The sequence below is a fragment of the Pelophylax lessonae genome (genome assembly GCF_965119305.1).
Source record: "Pelophylax lessonae genome assembly, chromosome: 9".
Classification (NCBI taxonomy): domain Eukaryota; kingdom Metazoa; phylum Chordata; class Amphibia; order Anura; family Ranidae; genus Pelophylax; species Pelophylax lessonae.
Window position 1 is genome coordinate 90,198,305 of NC_138776.1, and position 21,725 is coordinate 90,220,029.

The window sequence follows — 21,725 nt, forward strand, 5'->3', positions numbered from 1 at the left end:
ATAGCGTGGTGTGAGTTTGTTGAGGTTCATCCTCGCTCCTTCTCAGTGGCTCGGATCTTAACCTTCTTTCAACGGGGGGTTGAACAGAAATTGGCCTTGAGCACCATCAAGGGCCAGGTATCGGCTTTGGCGGTCCTCTTCCAACGACCTTTGGCCACACACTACCTGGTGCGTACCTTTCTTCAGGGTGTCTGACATTTGGTTCCTCCAGTGCGGGCTCCGTTGCTGCCCTGGGATCTGAATTTGGTGGTTTCAGTTCTACAGAAGCTTCCCATTGAAAATATTCAGGAGATTCCCCTGCTTATGCGGTCCCAGAAGGTGGTCTTTTTAGTGGCTATCACCTCTGGCAGCGTTATCCTGTTGTTCACCTTACTGGGTTTTTCACAGGTATAAGGTGGTTCTTCGCCCCTGTCCTTCGTTCCTTCCAAAGGTTGTCTCTGATTTTCATTTGAATGAAGACATTGTGTTGCCTTCCCTGTGTCGCAGGCCTAAAAATCTGAAGAAAATTGCCGTGCATGCCTTGGATGTGGTCCGGGCAATTAGGGTGTACCTGGCAGCTACGGAGTCTTTCAGGAAGTCATTCTCTCTATATGTGCCCACGGACGAACCTCAAAGGGTTGTCCGCTCCCTCTGCGACCATTTTCAGATGGATTAGACAGACAGTGATTCAGGCCTATTCCATAAGGGGTCAGGTTCCTCCTTTACCTGTTAAGGCACACTCTACTAAGGCGCTTAGTGCCTCTTGGGCTTTCCGCCATCAGGCGTCAGTGGCGCAGATTTCCAAAGCGACCACCTGGTCGTCCGTGCACACTTTTACAAAGTTTTATAAAGTGGAATGTGCTGGCATCTGCCGGTGCTTCTTATGGCCACGAGGTTTTACAGGCTGCTGTTTGAGCACCTGATACTCTTTGAGGGTTTTTTTTTTTTTTTTTTTTTCAGGTGGGCTCCAGTTGTTTGGTTGATCTCCTGTTGCCTGGATGGCTAATGTTTAGCCTTGGGAATTTTTTTGTTGTTCCCACCCCTCATTTTTAACACTGCTTTGGGACATCCTAATTTTTATGAATATCACGAGCTGTGTTTGTCAATGAACAAAAGAGAAAAAGGGATTTTTTACTTACTGTAAAATCCATTTCTCTGATGTTCATTGACGGACACAGCACCCACCTCTCCTGACACTGCTTGTAACAAAACTGAGTGGCTATAGCAAAGAGAGGGAGTATACCTCCTGGGACTGCCCATGGGTGTAGCCAGAATTATTTTCTGCCTAGCGTCCTACTCCTGTAGGGGGCAGTATAACCCAATGAATAGCAGGAGCTGTGTCCGTCAATGAACATTAGAAAAATAGATTTTACGGTAAGTCAAAAATCCCATTTTTACATTGATTTGCCCCAGAACAACAATTCAGCTAAAGAGCTCTCTATATATTTACTAAAAGAAGATTCAGTAAATACGATAGACAATATTAATTAATCTCTCTATGCAATAGAGTAGGACTGTTGGAACAAGTTCTATAAAATAGTCAGTAGAGTAGCTGGATTTTTTTTTACATAGGTTTAGTCTGTACCCCTAAGCTTTGACAGTCTAACATCACAACCATGGCAGGTTGCTGGCCTGCTAATAAAAACAAAGATTTGGAAACGGTTTCCAATAATTTGTCAGTGGGATCCTTAAACATTGATGTATCCTCAACAGGTTTGGTCAGCACTTTATTAAGGCAGGATATTACTGGATCCACAGTGGAAACTTTTGATAAAGACATCATGAAACAGGTGGTGGTCTTTAAAACATTTGGGAATGGTGAATTGCTTATCATTTGGGAGTGGTGAATAGCTTATCAGAAGTTCAAAAGTTTTCCAGTTTTTGCACAGAACACCTTTCAAGTAAGGAGTATGCATCGGGAAAGTATTCACATCACTTTATTTTTTCTGAATTTTGTTATATTACTGCCTTATTCCAAAATGGATTCAATTCATTATTTTCCTAAAAATTCTACAAACAATACCCCATAATGACAACATGAAATAAGTTTGTTTGAAATCTTTGCAAAGGTATTGAAGATAAAAACTGAAAAAATTCCCAGCCTTTGCCGTGACACTCAAAATAGAGCTCAGGTGCATCTTGTTTCCACTGATCATCCTTGAGGTGTTTCTTCAACTTGATTGGAATCCACCTGTGGTAAATTCAGTTGATTGGACATGATTTGGAAAGGCACACACCTGTCTATATAAGGTCCCATAGTTAACAGTGCATGTCAGAGCACAAACCAAGCCATGAAGTCCAAGGAATTGTCTGTAGACCTCCAAGACCGGATTGTATCGAGGCACAGATCTGGGGAAGGGTACAGAAAATGTTCTGGTCCCAATGAGCACAGTGGCCTCCATCAACCATAAATGGAAACGTTTGGAACCACCAGGACTCTTCCTAAAGCGGCAACCCGGCCAAACTGAGCTATCGGGGGAGAAGGGCTTTAGTCAGGGAGCTGAATAAGAACTTGAAGATCACTCTGACAGAGCTCTAGCATTTCTCTGTGGACAGAGGAGAACCTTCCAGAAGAATAACTATCTCTGCAGCACTCCATCAATCAGGCCTGTATGGTAGAGTGGCCAGACGGAAGCCACTCCTCAGTAAAAGGCACATGACAGCCCACCTGGAGTTTGCCAAAAGGCACCTGAAGCATTCTAAGACCATGAGAAACAATGGTCTCATGTCTGGAGGAAACCAGACACTGCTCAACACCTTGCCAATACCATCCCTACAATGAAGCATGGTGGTGGCAGCATCGTGCTGTAGGGATGTTTTTTTAGTGGCAGGAACTGGGAGACTAGTCAGGCTTGAGGGAAAGATGAATGCAGCAATGTACAGAGACATCCTTGATGAGAATTCTGCTACAGAGCGCTCTGGACCTGATGGAGCTTGAGAGGTCCTGCAAAGAAGAATGGGAGAAACTGCCCAAAAATAGGTGTGCCAAGCTTGTAGCATTATACTCAAAAAGACTTGAGGCTGTAATTGGTGCCAAAGGTGCTTCAACAAAGTATTGAGCAAATGTTGTGAATACTTATGTGCAAGGTTTTTTTTTTTGTTTTTTTATTAAAAAAAAAACATTGCAAAGATTTTAAACAAACTCCTTTCACGTTGTCATTATGGGGTATTGTTTGTAGAATTTTCTGGAAAATAATGAATTTAATCCATTTTGGAATAAGGCTGTAACATAACAAAATGTGGAAAAAGTGAAAGACTGTGAATACTTTCTGGATGCACTGTACCAGAAAACTTTTAATAGTCTTGGGTATTGACTGGTAACAGCAGTAGCAGAATTTGATACTCCTCATCATTTTAGGCAGCAGAATGCTAATATGCAACTACATATTCTGGTATGTCAGATAATGATTCTGAAGAAAAAGGGGCAGAAGTAGGTTTAGAGCCTCTACTTCCTCACATACGTTCCAGCATAGCTGTGGAGAACTCTTCTCAGGATAGGGCAGAGTAGGAGACTAGACCGTATAGAGCTAAAGAAGACTTGGACAAGTCTATAGACTCAACCGGAGGTCAACAATCCAGGCTGTCTGTGTCAGGTACATGAGGAGTGACACTGCAGGTTGCCCAACAACTTTTAGTTGATTGTGATTTGGACAGTCCAAATCTTCCTGTAGGTGGTAGCATAACCCAATTATCTCCTGAATACTGAATCCCTTATTGGACAAGAAAAATACTCTTATTTAAAGTGACCCTGTACTTTATTTTAAACTAAAACCACAATATGCTTACTACCACTATTACCTAGAAAAGCCTTTTTTCTGCATCTCTATGATTTATTTACACTTTTTTTTTTTTTAACTAGATTTGATGATTAATCTCTACCAGTTGGCATCCCCCTGTCCCATAAGTGTCACTGAAGCACTCTCATTGGGTAGTGGTTTGCTGTGGTCAGGTCTTTGTCATAGGGTGAAGGAAACTCCGGCCCTAGTAACAAAGTCAAACTAAATCAAAGATGGGCAAAGAAGAGGCTTTTCTAGGTAATAGGCCCTTAGGCAGGAATTTAGGTTTAAAAAGAAAAGGTTTATTTGAAAACTATTTTATGTGGAAGACAGCACAAGACGGACTTAACAAAATACCTCCAATGTCCAAAGAAGTAATAACAATTTGATTACGATTTCCCACAGAACTTCTGCCCTGAGTTACTTGGTAATAAACCAGCACTGCCCAAACTCCTGTTGAACACCTGTGAATTTGCTTACAAAAGCTAGTGGGAAAGCAGTGGAGACAATTGCTATCGCAGTGCGCCGTGTCACATACAATGGGTACTGCATGCTTTGCAAAGACATCTGAGTGAGTTTAATCAAAGTTTATAATACCTCATACGAAGGATTGTGCCACTTACACTAGTGCAGAGTGAGTTTCTGTTGAGTCATAATGCTCTAGAGTAATACCAACATGATTTTCACAGTCTTTAACAATACTGCATTTTTTTTAAACATGTAACATTGAAAAACAACAAATGGAATATCCTGACTTGCGTCATGCATATTACAACCAATACAACACTGTAGATGGAAAAGGAGACACATTAGCTATCCCTTCCCTCCAACATGGAGAGAGACTAATGTCGAGTGGACAATAGGTGATTCTAGAGTGCTGGTGGCAGACATTCCGAGGCAATATCACTCCTCTACATACTGAACTGCAACTGTTATTTATAAAGATCTTGTACTGATCTACCTCTGTGCCCGAGTGGTATCTCCTTCTCCATTGAGATTCACATGGCAGACTTTAAATGACAATAACATCTTTTTTTGGTTGGGGGTTTAGCAGCAAAATGGTAGCCGTTGCAAAAATATGTTAAATCAAACGTATAGAAAGAAATAGATAGCAGCTAAGAGAGTGGACATATCAAAGGACTGAGGGTGGTTTAGGTAAAAGGAGAGTGAACCAGGTCCATTTGTTTTGCATGCTTATAGAGGAAGGAACAAATCTGCTCCTTGCAATCAATATATCTTGCTGGATCACAGCAGATATGTCATACTAAGGTATACTTAAAAGGGAAACTATAATAGTTTAAGGGAATTATTTTAATATTGATTTGAAAGTTTACATGTCTATGAACTGATATTTGTTATGTTTTAAATTATTTATTGCATATATTTTTACTGTTAAAAATCTGATTATAAGATGCTTCCATTGCACTTACTTTAAAAGTATGTAGGGCTTTCTAATATGAAAGTCCATCACTGTTTTTTTGGCATTTCTTTTTTACATTCAAATGACTAATTTAAAGAGTTTTTGTCTCCACTAGGAGAGAAGAAGTGGGGAGGGGGGGTTGGTGACAACTATTCTCTTCAATGTTGCCACAAGAGTTGCAGAGAGCACCAATTCTTGAATACAGCTCAAAAAGAAAATGGAAACTTTTTTTTTTTTTTTTTTTTTGCAGTAACTGACATAATAAATAAAGACAATATATACAACACTACAGGTCAGTCTCAAAAAATTGTCATATTGTGATAAAGTTCATTATTTTCTGTAATGTACTGATAAACATTAGACTTTCATTTATTTTAGATTCATTACACACAACTGAAGTAGTGCAAGCCTTTTATTGTTTTAATATTGATGATTTTGGCATAGAGCTCATGAAAACCCAAAATTCCTATCTCTGAAAATTAGCATATTTCATCCGACCAATAAAAGAAAAGTGTTTTTAATACAAAAAATGTCAACCTTCAAATAATTATGTTCAGTTATGCACTCAATACTTGGTCGGGAATCCTTTAGCAGAAATGACTGCTTCAATGCGGCGTGGCATGGAGGCAATCAGCCTGTGGCACTGCTGAGGTGTTATGGAGGCCCAGGATGCTTCGATAGCGGCCTTGAGCTCATCCAGAGTGTTGGGTCTTGCGTCTCTCAACTTTCTCTTCAAAACATCCCACAGATTCTCTATGGGGTTCAGGTCAGGAGAGTTGGCAGGCCAATTGAGCACAGTAATACCATGGTCAGTAAACCATTTACCAGTGGTTTTGGCACTGTGAGCAGGTGCCAGGTCGTGCTGAAAAATGAAATCTTCATCTACATAAAGCTTTTCAGCAGATGGAAGCATGAAGTGCTCCAAAATCTCCTGATAGCTAGCTGCATTGACCCTGCCCTTGATAAAACACAGTGGACCAACACCAGCAGCTGACATGGCACCCCAGACCATCACTGACTGTGGGTACTTGACACTGGACTTCAGGCATTTTGGCATTTCCCTCTCCCCAGTCTTCCTCAGGGTCCGGTCACCTCTTCTTGTTGTGCAGTGTTTTCTGACACACTTTTTCCTTCCCACAGACTTCCCACTGAGGTGCCTTAAAACAGAACTCTGGGAACAGCCTATTCGTTCAGAAATTTCTTTCTGTGTCTTACCCTCTTGCTTGAGGGTGTCAATGATGGCCTTCTGGACAGCAGTCAGGTCGGCAGTCTTACCCATGATTGCGGTTTTGAGTAATGAACCAGGCTGGGAGTTTTTAAAAGCCTCAGGAATCTTTTGCAGGTGTTAAGAGTTAATTCGTTGATTCAGATGATTAGGTTAATAGCTTGTTTAGAGAACCTTTTCATGATATGCTAATTTTTTGAGATAGGAATTTTGGGTTTTCATGAGCTGTATGCCAAAATCATCAATATTAAAACAATAAAAGGCTTGCACTACTTCAGTTGTGTGTAATGAATCTAAAATATATGAAAGTCTAATGTTTATCAGTACATTACAGAAAATAATTAACTTTATCACAATATGCAAATTTTTTGAGAGGGACCTGTATAGATTCCATTTAAAAGGGATTTCAATGGAAAACCCTGGTGTGGTTGGAATCTCTCAGTCAAGAAGAGTCCCACCCTGTTGTAAAATGCCCATTTTTCTTTGTATAGTATATTGCAGAACTAAGTATGACCAGAGAAATACAGAAGTTCCCATGGAGAAATAGTGCATTTTAAAGGTATACTCCAATATTAGATTTCACCTAGCACTTGCAATCACAACACTGTCACAAAACAAAAAGAAAAACCTGAGAGCTGCAAGAAGGGGTGATCCCACTGTCTTCCTACATGGGATTGGAAGGCATTTCTAACTTTCCTGAAAGTAATCCATAAAAAAAAATCTGATTTAAAGGGCATTTACAAAAAAATATAAAAAAATAGACAGAAGAATATTGGCTCGACACAATTTAACCTATAGTTTATGTAAGGCAAAGGTGTGGGAAATGGTTCCAGAAAACCATGCCCCAGATGCAAACCTTTGAACCCTGAATTTACTAAAATATACCAGTGAACATTTTACAGATCTGACCAATGCTTATCCTACCAGTTTACTTAGAACTAGTGCCATCCCAAGCACAATTCTAATTGCCTGATTTGATGGATAGTTGTTATGAAATATTTTGGTTGCATTCTCCTGGAAGCTGGCTTAGATCACAAAAGGACCACCTTTTAGTCCATAGATACATTTTTTTTTCTTTCACTTGCGTCCTTAAACAACATTAAAATACAAGATTCATTTTGGAGATATATAAAATCTCATCAGAATGTGTAGGACATATTACAGAAATGATCATAATAATTTATTGTCAAGTTAACCTGAAAGTAACAACCTCCACAAAAATAATTTTCAAAGGGTGGGGGCAGGTTTGATCCCCAGAGACTGCATGGTTATCGTTGGTCCTGGTGGGGGGAGTTCAACCTCACAACCTAAGCACAGTTTTAAAGCCTTATTACGAATGTCACTGGACTGGGTGAATTCAGATTGTATATGGGGGACCAAACCTTCCCCCCCACCTCTCCTTAAAAGCAGACACCTGATTTGGGTCAAGTTACCTTTTTAAATGCAAAACGAAGAGCTCAGGATTCAACAAAACATAAAAAAAAGGATATTGCCTCTTCGATCTATATTCCACCATCATGTTCATGGTTCTTTGCAATACACATATTATTCCTCCTAACATTTTTTTTCACAATTGCCACATTATCATCAGATTCTTTGTATGAACAAAACAGAACCAAGCATTGTACATGTACTGGTGTGCTGTACAGACACTTAACAAGTGAAAATAAAAACATGGCATACGTTTATACCAGCGCAAGGAGAAATATGTGAGCTACGCCCAGAACTACACAGTAGTTTCGTTTCTCCACGGACCTGTTTTTATATTTCCTGTAGTATCAGAACTATAGATCATGGCTTCGTGCATGCTACCCTTGGGTACCCCATTGGGATTTGTTGTGTTAAAAGGGAATGATTGTCTCCTTGGTTGCATCTCAAAATGAGTATGGTGCACAGTATCTGAGTCAGGCATTTTGCCACAACTAAATATTGCAGTACTTGCATCGCTGCTCTCCGGTTGGCTGATGGTGGGGTAATCGCTGGCTACACAACAGCCCCGTCGGTGGCCTGTGTGGCCCTCGTGCGTACTATGTGGACTGTCTGTGTGTGAGCTGTGGATACTCCCATCAATACTAGAAGGAATGTGATATGCGTATTCCCTTTCTGCGGCTGACCTATGTCGACTGAAGTAGCGTGGCTTAGTTCTGCTCTTTAGACACCTATGTACATGCATGTTGGGTCTGAAAGCACCTTCGTTATGTACATGGATGTGAGCTTCATCTTCCATTAACTGTTCACAGTGAATCTTTGCACAGCATGGTGTGACTGGTGAAAGGCAGTTTACATGATTCTGAGCGGCTTGTAAATTTGTGAGTTTGCAGTGGCCCACAGAAGGGTGATTGTACATAGGCGATTTATTAGGACAAGGTGATTCCTGAATACAGGTTGCATGCCCCTGGGCATCTCCATTGATGTTTACTTTCTGCCGAGTGTTGGCTGGCACAGGGTATGCGTTCCTTTTGGATGGACAACAGGACCACCAACAATGCCAAACATCGTCTCGTTTTGCACAGTGATGAATTAAAGTGAAGAGCCCTAGAGTTACACAGAATGCTCCATACAAACAACTAAAAATCATATCCAGGAAATGCCCTTGAGATACAGCAAGAGCCCCAAAGGTCCATGTTGCTGTAAAAAGGAAAAGAGTGAATGCAGCAGCTCGGAGCTGAGCCTTGAATGAATGCTCATTTTCCAGCAGCGACGATGAAATCATGGAGCAGGTTGCCTGGGCAACTGACCCAGCTTCAGCCATATGACTGTGACCCATTTCTGCACCTGCCAGCCTCTGTTGCTCCTCTGTCCTTTCCTTTAATTCATACTTCCGCTCAGGATGCCGTTTCAACTGAACGTAGGTGCAGAGGAAGTAAATACAGGTGACCAGAACAATAAATGCAACAGGACCATAGAATGCACCCAGGCTGGGCTCCCACGCCATCCAACAGCTGTGAACAGGAGAAAACAGACCTTGTTAGAACAGGACTATATGAAATTAGCATTATAAAAAAAAAAAAAAAAGAATACAGTGACCAATGTGAATTGAAAAGATTACTGGCACTGCAAAGCCTAGCATATGAAACATTTGCTATTTCTTTGTCCTTATGGTTAAACAACCCATGATGTACAATATAAGAATGATCACCCATGTACCCATCGTCTCCTAATATCGACTGGAAATGTTGGTCTGTTTGCTTGTTTCTCTCTACCTTCCCACTACCACTACCCCCCTTCCATGCCTCTTTGCCCTAGTTTCCCCCCTTTTTTCCCCCTTCCCCCACACGGTGAAGTCACCTTATTTTTTTAAACCTATGATGTTGGCTCAAAATGTATTCAAATCGACTGCCTTTGATACTACATGTGTATTATGTGATACTTTTATTTTGCGACAAATAATATCTATGCTAACACAACTTGTATCACTTCATCCTCTGTATCTTTGAACTTTTTTTTAAACTCAATAAAAACTATTGAAAATAAAAAAAGAATACAGTTACTCTTTAACAATACAGATTAAAAGGGGTTCAGTTTAAAAAGCTTGCTGGTTCTGTAAATTCTCTTTTCTTTGAAAATTGTATCATTTATAAGAATGGTCCATTCATGAAAGTATTTCCCATGAAAAAGAGTCAAGCATTGTATAGAATAGATTATATGACTCCAACAGCAATGGAGCAAAGAGAACTAGGATTCATTAAAGGGTGGTAACTGATATTGCTTAGATGACCAGGAAGAAAATTATGGAAGCTGTCATTGAGGACTTTTTTTTTTTTTTTTTTAAAGCAACCTCATCAGTTGCATATAAAACCTCAGCTGGAACTTCCCTAATACAAAAGGTATTATATCTATTTGTCCAGGGGCCCATGTCTCTCACCTTTTCTCCCTTCCAGCACTGCAACCTTAGACTCTTCCAATATTCAGTACTTTGAGACTGTCAGATGCCTATGTTTCCCACCACCCATTGTCCTGTAATGATCTAAAGTTTGGTGGGAGGAATCACAGGGTGCAAGAAAGAATGCAGGCATCCAATATTCCAAAAAGTGTTGAATGCTGAAGAAACTGATAGAGGTTGTAGCACTAAATCATTAGGAAGATATGGGCTGCCAGGATGGTGAGTATTACACTTAGTGAAGGAAAGCTCTATTTGGATTTTTGTGTGACTGAAAGGTTAGCATTAAGGTAAAATATCATTAACTATCATACATATCTTTGTTTTACTACTTAGTGACTGACTAGTAGGAAACACTAATCAGTAAAGTGACCTGGACCTTTCACGTATAACAACCCGCCAAAATGGCTCCCATTAGGTTTTCTAATATACAGTATATAAATAAAAATATGATCACAATTGCCTCCTGAAACAGTATATACAATATCGCTCCATTTACAAATCATATTTAATGCTGGCCTTAAAGTGTTATGTAGAGTCAAAACATTTTTTTTAAAGTATTAGAGAAGGATTTTGTCATGAACAAGTATGGATCAACATTGTTACCAGTAGCAGGTGTGTAGAGTGCAGCTAAAATCACATAATACCAACACACACAACATACATTATAAAGCACACTGTACTCTGCACTTTGGATCCAACTGTTTATGCAAAGACTAATTTTCCACACAGTCACTTTGATACCATAGAATCATAGCCATCACAATAACACGTATGTGCTGGGGTAAAACTATTTAGTTTTGGGGGAAGTGATGACCCCTTCCTGCCCAGCCCTAGTGTCCCTTTAATAGGGTCTTTATGCCCGGGGGATGGGAAGGACCAGTCGATCATATGACCAATGTGATTGGCTGCTATAGTGATCACCTGATTGGGATCCAAACCCCCCGGCTTCTGACCATTAGTAGAGACCGAGAACTGTCTTTGACACCTCAATCACTGTCAAGCAAATCTGCTCCAGGTAAGTGATTAGCTGTCCATCTACTACATAGTTACATAGTAGTTGAGGTTGAATAAAGACAATAGTCCATCCAGTTTAACCTGTGTAGGTGTGTGTGGACGTATTAATTTCCCATACCCCTGAATCTTTTGATCTTGGAGATATATGTACAAGAGTCTTTTAAAAGTAGCTATACTCCCTGCAGTTACTACCATTTGTGGAAGAGAGTTCCACAATCTTATTGCCTTTGGTGTAAAACCCTTGCGTAGCCTGAGGTTAAATCGCTTCTCCTCCTAATCGCATTGTATGGCCTTGTGTCCTCTTACACTCCTTGTGACTGAATAGTTTGTTTTTATGCTGAGATCACTGTTGAGGTATTTGTAAATCACTATCATGTCCCCTCTCAGGCATCTCTTCTCTAAGGAGAATAAATTGAGTGCTTGTATGTAAACGCTTCCTTATAATTTAGGTCCTCCAATCCCCTAATTAGTTCAGTTGCCCTTCTTTGGACTCTTTTCAGTTCCAGCACATCCTTTCTGAGGATTGGCGACCAGAACTGGACAGAATACTCTAAATGTGGCCGGACCAGTGTTTTATAAAGTGGTAGGATTATAGTTTTATCTCGGAAATATATCCCCTTCCTTATGCATGTTATTATTCTGCCGGCTTTGGCAGCTGCAGCTTGACATTGCTTGCTATTGCTTAGTCTATCTTTTACTAAGCCTCCCAGATCTTTCTCCATTCTTGATTCCCCCAGAGGTTCCCCCCCCCCATACATATTTTGTGTTTGTTTTTAGTCCCCAAGTGCAATTCCTTACACTTCTCCACATTAAACCTCATTTGCCACGTAGTTGCCCACTCTGTTGTTTTGTTCAGGTCATTTTGTAAGATTTCTGCATCATGATGTGAAGTTATTGCCCTGCTTAATTTTGGGTCATCTCCAAAAACTGAGATTGAGCTAGTGATCCCATCCTCAATACTTTTTTTGAATAAACTAAACAAAATTGGTCCCTGGACTGAGCCTTGGGGGACCTTAGTTATCACTCCAGACCAGACTCCAGACCAGTACGCATTATTTATTACAACCCTTTGGACACGCCCCTTTAAGCAGTTTTCTATCCAAGAGCAAACGTTGTGATCTAAACCTGCAGACCTTATTTTGTAAATCAATAGTTTGTGAAGGACTGTATTGAATGCCTTAGCAAAATCCAGATACACACATCCACAGGTCTCCCCCTATCTAGCTCACAGCTCACCTCCTCGTAGAATGTTAACAGATTGGTCTGACGAGAACGTTCTTTTTGAAAACCTGAGCTGATTACTGCTGATGATACTGTTGACTTTAGCAAATTCTTGGACATAGTCCTTTATCATCCCTTCCAGTAATTTACATACTATTGACGTCAGGCTGACTGGCCTATAATTGCCCGGGATAAGCCTCTGCCCTTTTTTAAATATTGGTATCATGTTAGCTTTCCTCCAGTCATCTGGTACAATTCTTGTCAAAATATTATCTGCAAAGATCAGGAACAGTGGTCTAGATATAACCTTACTGAGTTCCTTGAGTACTCTCAGATGCATCTGGTCCTGGTGATTTATTTGTGTTAATGTTATCAAGCCGTTTCATGATTTCACCCTCTGTTAGCCATAGCGGCATGTCCTGTGAAGTTCTGCTAACCATACAGTCATGGTCAGTATACCCCTCCTTTTCCTGTATAAAGACTGGGAGAGGAAAGCAATTTAGCACAGTTGCCTTTTCTGTGTCCTCTGTAACCATTCTGTAACCATTCTCCCATCATCGTTAATTATGTGTGCAACATGCTCTGACCTTGTTTTTTTGCTATTGATATATTTAAAGAATTTCTTAGGGTTCCTTTTACTTTCCTCTGCTATATTATCTCAAAGTCGATCTTAGCCTTCTTGATTTCGTATTTACATTTCTTATTCGATTCCTTGTATTGGTGGAAAGCTGATAAAGTCCCCTCCGATTTATATCTCTTAACTTCTTTACGACCGCCCGCTGCAAATGTACTGCGGCAGGCAGCCGCTCCTGCGCGAATCGCCGTCGTTGTACGTCGGTCGCCAACAGAAGGCTTGGGTGCGCGTAGCGCTGCTGGCAGTGCGCTCTCATTCCTGCTCGTCAGCGGGGAAGCCGATGCAGCAGGCAGGTGGATCCGATTGCCGCCTGACTCCCGTGATCGTTCCCCGCTGAAAGAGAAGAACGGTCGGCTGTTGTAAACACAGCTGACCGTTCTCCCTGGAATGATCATAGAGCCCCTGTGATCCTTCTATATAGGAACACAGGTCTCTATGGTCATTTCACAAGCCACGCCCCCCCCACAGTTAGAATCACTCCCCTAGGCTCACATTTAAATCCTTGCTCACCCACAATGTTAACCCCTTCTCTGCCAGTGTCATTATTACAGTAACAGTGCATATTTTTAGCACTGATTACTGTAGTAATGTCACTGGTCCTCCCAAAAATGTCAGTCAGGGATCCTATCTGTCCGCCGCAATGTCACAGTCCTGCAAAAAATCGCAGATCGCCGCCATTACTAGTAAGAAAAAAAAACACAAAAATAACATACATCTTTCCCGTAGTTAGCAGATGCAATAAATTTTGCGCAAACCAATCAAAATACGCTTATTGCGGTTTTTTTTTACCAAAAATATGTAACAGAAAACAAATTGGCCTTATAAATGTTAACATTTTTTATTTATTTTTATTTTTTTGGGAATGTTATAGCAGAATGTGAAAAATGTTGACTTTATTTCAGAATTGTTGCTCCTTTTTTGTGTATAGCGCAAAAAATAAAAATCACACAGGTGATCAAATACCACCAAAAGTAAGCTCTATTTTGGGGAAAAAAGGATGTAAATTTCATTTGGGTACAGCGTCGCACGACCACACAATTGTCAGTTAAAGTCACGCAGTGCCAAGTTGAAAAAGTAGCCTGGTCATTAAGGGGGCAAATCCTTCCAGTCTTAAAGTGGTTAAAGACCATTTTTTTTTCCCTAACAAGTTTTTTTTAACATTACGGTTTAGCCACCCTGGTTTGGCCTTGGCTCTTCTAAATTGAGATGCTTTTGTTTAACATGTTCCTAAAGCTTTCCCATTTTCCTCCGTGGTCAGTGTTCCTAGGGTTTGGTCCCAGTTTATTTTCTCTGTCATTGAGCACAGTTTGGGAAAGTTTGCCCTTCTGAAGTTTAGGGTTCTTATATTCCCCTCTTGCTATCTTGTGATTTACATTAAAAGTGGCCACCCTGTGATCGCTAGGACCACCAACAAGTTTTCCCAGACTCCTACATCTGAGATTAGAACTGTGTCAGTAATTAATAGATATAGCACTGCATTCTTTCTAGTAGGAGAATCCACCAACTGAGATAGGTAGTTGTCCTGTAAGATATTCATAAAGAGATGGGCCTTTAGTGAGTGTACAGTCCCCTCTTCCCAGTCAATGTCGGGATAATTGAATTCCCCCAATATAACTGGCCCCGGCTTTGCCGCGTTACCCAACAGTGATAGAAATTCCACCTCAACCTCCTCCCTTTGGTTTGGCGGCCTAGAACATACCCCCACTATTACTTTCCCCTTTACTTCTTCCCTTCTTCCCTATAGAGTTCTACCCACAGGGATTCTAGCTCCGTACTAATCCCTTCCATAATTTCACTCCTCTCTACCACCCTTACATTATTTTTGACATGGAGACGTACCCCTCCCCCTCCCCCTCTTTTTCCTTCCCTGTCCTTCCGATACACAGAGTACCCTTGGATATTGGCCAGCTAGTCATGTGAGGGGTCGAACCAAGTTTCGGTTATTCCCACAGGGTCTATGTCCTCATGTATTAACAGTTCCAACTCATCCATTTTATTAGCTAGGCTCCTGGCATTTGCGTATACCCCTCTTAGTTTTGTACTAGCCACTTATAGAGAGGTGCTAGCACAGCTCATCTGCAAAGCTACAGAAAAGAAAAGGATCCGAAATCCATTGCACTGCTTCAATCTGTATTGCATTTTCTTTCCATAAAATCATCACAGACAGTGTTGGGTACAGCTGAAAGTTACGGCGTTTCACACTACAACGATTGCTTACTCATAGGGAGAAAAGACAAAAAAGAAAAGAGGGCACACCGACCTAGTGCATCACCACTAAAACCATTTATTAAAATATTAAAAGATGTACAGAATACTCACAAGACTAGTGTGATAATACACACATCAACATTGCATATACAATCTCCAAGGTAGCCAAGGTCCCATATGTAGCAAATAGGCATGCAGATGGTCGCATGGGGCTGCTGTGGCTGGGCTGACGCGTTTCAGGGGCGAACCCCCTTCCTCAGAGCCAGAGAAATTGCTGCTGAGTCACACTCCGGATGGCCAAAGGATAAATGGGAGCTGGTCACACCTCTTCCTGCTCCGCCCCTACCCTAGGAGTGGGGCAGGGGAGGTGGGGGAGGGGAAAAAAGGGGGGGGGAAGGGAAAATGGAAAGGGTTGGATAGGAGGGAGGGGGGGAGAAAGGGGAAAGAGGAGGGAGCATGGAAGGGGGGGGGGCAGAGGTTCATAACCCACCTGGACCAAAACTCACACCCTCCGAGGCCAAACCAGACTGTGTGTTTTTAAATCAAGTGTTTCACTTGCTGTTTTTATGTCGCTGATTACAGAGGGGAGAATAAAAAACCAAATGCAACAATTAGGCATTGCAAAAGAAGGGTTCACATTCAATACCATAAGTGCATGTAGTTTCAAAGGGATATTCTAAAGGCTCACTTTCATGCTTTCAATACAACAGCAAGTATGATGTTGACAGTGCCCATATCTCCTAACCTAAGGTGCTGCGGAGATTACGCTATCCATAGAAATGGGATACTAAGAAACAATCGGTATAATATATAAGGATCCTGTTTAGATCTGTATATGGCGGTACCTGAATCCACTGTAAGGGGCGAGGTGCTGTAATATGTCCACCAAACGGGACAAGAGTGCTGTAGTGTTTTGCCGATCGTTTCCCTTATTCTTACGGCCGTGTTGTTCCTTTGGAACGCACACCGACCCGCACCCGTAAGTAAAAGACCGGAAGTGTGGGTGGATGCGTTCCACTGCGTCTTTCGTCACTTCCGCTGTTCGATACGAGGCCCTGCATGGTCCAACAAACGTCAGACTACTGACACCGCAGACTAGCAGAGGACATGAACAGGGCGGCACTCGCCCACCTCCCTAGACTTGTATTACAAATACATATGCATATTCTCCGCAGCATGGCGGTGATGCACTAGGTCGGTGCGCCCTCTTTTCTTTTTTGTCTTTTCTCCCAGTTGGTTCTGGATACCCTTGATCCTCAGGGGGCACCAAGACCAGTAGCTTTTTTACCACTTGAGTTTGAAGTGCACATCTCTCTACTCCGTCAGATTCTACTTGAGCGCAGGAGATTTGCTTTATTAATTGCTTACTCATAACCTTCTTTAAAGAAGGAGCGAAAATGCATTAACTTTCATCTGTGCCCCACACTGTCTGTGATGATTTTTTGGAACATGCAATAGATATTGAAGAAGTGCAGCAGTTTTCAGATCCTTTTCTGTACTTCGATCACTGTACCAGGAGTGCACAGTGAGTGCTCTCTCAGCACAGAAAGCTCTGTCGCCCATGAACGCATATGTGCAGCATGTGGGTGTTAAAGAGTAGCACCACTTTTGTTGAGAAAAAAAACATTCCCCTCTGGCTGATCTATGTACATTGCAAGGATTTTAACAAGCTTTGTTGCAGATTCCTACCTTTTGTTATTTTGAAGAAATAGCTATTTGTCTGTGTCCATGTGAGTGAATATGTGATTATCAGTGATTATCAATCAGCTGCTGCACTTGCAGGGCTCTAATGCGGAAAGTGGTAGGGTCTGCCTCCCTTTTAAATGTGATTTCCCTTTGGGAGTATCTCTTTTTGTTGCAGGGGATGCCCAAAATCTGACTTATAGCTTAGTGCAGATTTCTGGGAAAATCAGTGAGCAAATCACACATGCAGGAAATTACATTTCTAGGGACCATCTGTGTACAGAAAACATCCAGGCTGCCATATTGCATTGAATTTTACAGAAAGTTACAGCACAACAGACTGAAAAGGAAATATCTTTTTTAAAAACATTCAATTACAATATGACTTGTGTCACAATTGCATATGCCAAAGTATATTATTATTTTTTTTGTATATTTGGTATTTTCTTCCCAAGAAAGTTGAATTAAACTTTAATGCCCACCCTCTTTGCCACTGCATACAGTATATGTGTTACGTGGGCAGCAGTAGGTTAATTTATTTATGATAGAAAACCTTTGATTTTTGTAGTTAGTGTTGTGTTCTACAATGGGGATCGAAAGTTTGGGCACCCCAGGTAAAAAATGTGTATTAATGTGCATAAAGAAGCCAAGGAAAGATGGAAAAATCTCCAAAAGGCATCAAATTACAGATTAGACATTCTTATAATATGTCAACAAAAGTTAGATTTTATTTCCATCATTGACACTTTCAAAATTACAGAAAACAAAAAAATGGCCTCTGCAAAAGTTTGGGCACCCTGCAGAATTTATAGCATGCACTGCCCCCTTTGCAAGGCTGCGACCTGCCAGTGTCATTGATTGTTCTCAATCATCGTCTGGGAAGACCAGGTGATGTCAATCTCAAAGGTTTTAAATGTCCAGACTCATCTGACCTTGCCCCAACAATCAGCACCATGGGATCTTCTAAGCAGTTGTCTAGAAAACTGAAACTGAAAATAGTTGACGCTCACAAAGCTGGAGAAGGCTATAAGAAGATATCAAAGGGTTTTCAGATGTCAATACCCTCTGTTCGGAATGTAATTAAGAAATGGCAGTCATCAGGAACATTGGAAGTTAAAGCAAGATCTGTAAGACCAAGAAAAATATCAGACAGAACAGCTCGCAGGATTGTGAAAAAAACAATTCAAAACCCACGTTTGACTGCACGATCCCTCCAGAAAGATCTGGCAGACACTGGAGTTTTGGTACACTATTCCACTATAAAGAGATACTTGTACAAATATGGTCTTCATGGAAGAGTCATCAGAAGAAAACCTCTTCTACGTCTTCACCACAAAAATCAGCGTTTGAACTTTGCAAATGAACATATAGACAAGCCTGATGCATTTTGGAAACAAGTTCTGTGGACCGATGAGGTTAAAATTAAACTTTTTGGCCGGAATGAGCAAAGGTATGTTTAGAGAAGAAGGGGCACAGAATTTAATGAAAAGAACTTCTGTCCAACTGTTAAGCATGGGGGTGGATCAATCATGCTTTGGGGTTGTATTGCAGCCAGTGGCACAGGGAACATCTCACGAGTAGAAGGAAAAATGGATTCAATAAAATTTCAGCAAATTTTGGATGGTAACTTAATGCCATCTGTGAAAAAGCTGAAGTTAAAGAGAGGATGGCTTCTACAAATGGATAATGATCCTAAACACGCCTCGAAATCCACAGGGGATTACATAAAGAGGCGTAAACTGAAGGTTTTGCTATGGCCTTCACAATCTCCTGACCTCAACATAATTGAAAATCTATGGATAGATCTTAAAAGAGCAGTGCATGACAGACAGCCCAGAAATCTCAAGAACTGGAAGACTTTTGTAAGGAAAAATGGGCAAAGATACCTCAAACAAGAATTGAAAGACTCTTGGCTGGCTACAAAAAGCGTTTACAAGCTATGATACTTGCCAAAGGGGGCAGTACAAGATATTAACTCTGCAGGGTGCCCAAACCTTTGCAGATGCCATTTTTTTGTTTTCTGTTATTTTGAAAGTGTAAATGATGGAAATAAAATCTAACTTTTGTTGACATATTATAAGAATGTCTAATCTGTAATTTGATGCATTTTGGAGATTTTTCCATCTTTCCTTGGCTTCTTTATGCACATTAATACAAATTTTAACCTGATGTGCCCAAACTTCCTATCCCCACTGTATGCATGCTACAGAAAAGTGTATTTTCTTCTAGGTTAATTGTGAAGTCAGAAGGCTTTTTATCTTAATGCATTAAGATAAAAAAACCTTCTGTGTGCAGCAGCCCCCCTCCAGCACCCCCTAGTACTTATGTGAGTCCCATCTTCCTCCAGCGATGTCCACGAGTTCCTCGGCCGTCCGGGACTCTCCTCCTCGCGCCATTGGCTCCCACTGCAGTCAATCAAAGTCAGTTAGCCAATCAGGAGAGAGAGTGGGTGGGACAGAAATTGTGCTCCTTGTCAGAATAGGCACAGGGAGCTGTGACTCAGGTCAGGTGCCCCCATAGCAAGCTGCTTGCTGTGGGGGCACTCCACAGGAGGGAGGGGTCAGGAAAGCCGAAGAGGGACTCGAGAAGTGGAGAATCTGGGCTGCCCATGTGCAAAACAACTGTTAAGTGTAACATGTTTGTTATTTTAAGAGAAAAAAAAAATGGGAATTTACAAGTGTGACTAAGTGTTTTAAGAGGAGAGGTGGTTTTTATGGTTTGTTTATATAAGTGATGTCCATATGTAAAACAAGGGTCAGGATACAGATATGGTACTTTTATTTGTAATGCAAAGGTGAGTATCCTAAAACGTTTAATTCCTATGCCCTTGGGTCTGCACTATTTGTGCTTGATTCTGCTTGCAGTGAGATCCAGATGGTGGACTTTCAGTCCATAAATAAAGAAAAAGCCTGGAAAAAATTGTGCATGTGCTAGAATTGTGGATACACAGATCACAAATTTTATGGTGTAAGGGTGCAGTGAATCTGATTTAATATCCAGCAGAAAATTACAGTTAATGGCAAAGCAGGGAATACCTTATTCCTTAGGAACATGGTTCCTTTCACACTAGTTTTCAGGGACAGAGAGGAGGTTAGCAGGCGTTTAGATGATGATACTGCCGCCTCTTGATGTCTATTTTAAGTATTTATTTTAACCACTAAATGTGGATTTTTCATTGCAGGACTGTGTTGCAGCTGCAAGCCAAGCATTTGACTTGTGATTTTGGCACCCTCCCATTCACTTTAAAGGGGCACGTTTGAAAGGTGATGCCACCTGTCAAACTCTGCATGTAAAGTTAAAACTGCTACCCAACCGATGGTCCTTCATATCCTTCTAGCTGTCAGGTCTCTCATACTTTGTAAATGGAAAACTACACCTGCCCCTAACCTCTCGGAGGTAATAGATATTGTCAACTGTAACTATCAACTGGAGAAATCTCTGGCAATCAATACACTCTTTTATACTAAATTCCATTCATCTTGGAATAGTTGGATGTATCACAATTGAAACCCCTCAGTTATTACTGTAACCTAATCCAGACTCTTATTGGTACCACATACTCAAACTCTAGCCAGTTCCCGAATAGGCTGAGTGGGGGGGGACTTCTCTTCCTGGCACACTTTGTTCCCATTGGGAGTGCACAGGAAGATGAAACCTCACACTGGGAGGTTTCATTAGTATTTGTATGTGGCCCCATTACTACAATGCTCATGCTTTACATGTATCAACGTTATAAATACTTTATTTGGAACCAGTGGAAACAGATTGTTATTGCATGTTATAAAAGTTGCTCTTCTCTTTTTCCTTTGTATTTCTGTTTGTATAAATATTTTTTTTTGTTTGACCAAATTAATAAAAAACATTATTAAAAAAACAAAAAAAAAAACTGCTGCCCCACTATACAAAGCATCCCATCCATGGCAATATGCATTCATCTGAGAGGCACCATGTCCACTTGTAGGTTGGTGGTCAGGAGGCGGTAATAATGCGGATCAGCCACCTGTTATTACTGCACCCTGGCTACCAGTTTGAAAGAAGTCTTATTGCTCTGCATCAGTGTAAAACCACCCTAAGAGACAACATATTTACCTACATAGATGGGTTTATGCCAACACTAGTTTGTGAGTGATATCTACTTTGCTGCAGGCTTTATTCTGTTTCTCCAAGCTTCTTCAATTAGATGGTTTTTATACACCCAATGCTTGCTATTGTAGGGTCTATGATAGTATCAAAGTATTTTTGGAAAATAATTTATACTTGACATAATCAGTTGGACCCAGGGTGACCACCTGTCTCATATTGGCCGGGATAGTCCCTCATTTTGCAGGTCTGTCCTGGTCCAGGGTTCCTTCTTTCCAGGAAAATACAGTTTCCCAGAATGGAACATATGCAGCTGTTCACGATTCTGCATCGATGCAGAGGACAGATGCATTTATTGCCGATGATGTCACCATGGCTCCCCTACTCTCCTGGAGAAACACAGCAAGAGGTGGATAAAGCCCCCTCCCCTTCCTAGTCCCCTCATGTGAATAAAGCCCCCTCCCCTTCCCTACCCCCACCCCCATGGGTGGTAGCCTGCCCTGTTTTCCCGCTGCTGACGTCAGCCCCATCCGCCGGTGTTCACATTGTCTTACAGCCGTGGGAGCCCCAAGTGTCCCGACTCCCGGATAGAATACTGGATG

General features: G+C 41.2%; 1 protein-coding gene across 3 annotated transcripts in view; it reads right to left on the minus strand.

The window, feature by feature from the left end:
- Positions 1–7,569: 7,569 nt before the first annotated feature.
- The window catches only part of ADGRA1 (adhesion G protein-coupled receptor A1), a 1,278,841-nt gene continuing 1,264,685 nt past the window's right edge, over positions 7,570–21,725 (minus strand). For all 3 annotated transcript variants that reach the window (XM_082267510.1, XM_082267512.1, XM_082267511.1), the window contains one exon: positions 7,570–9,342. In XM_082267510.1, the coding sequence (XP_082123636.1) occupies positions 8,127–9,342 (1,216 nt within the window). In that variant the 3' untranslated portion in view covers positions 7,570–8,126. The remainder of the gene's footprint in view (positions 9,343–21,725) is intronic.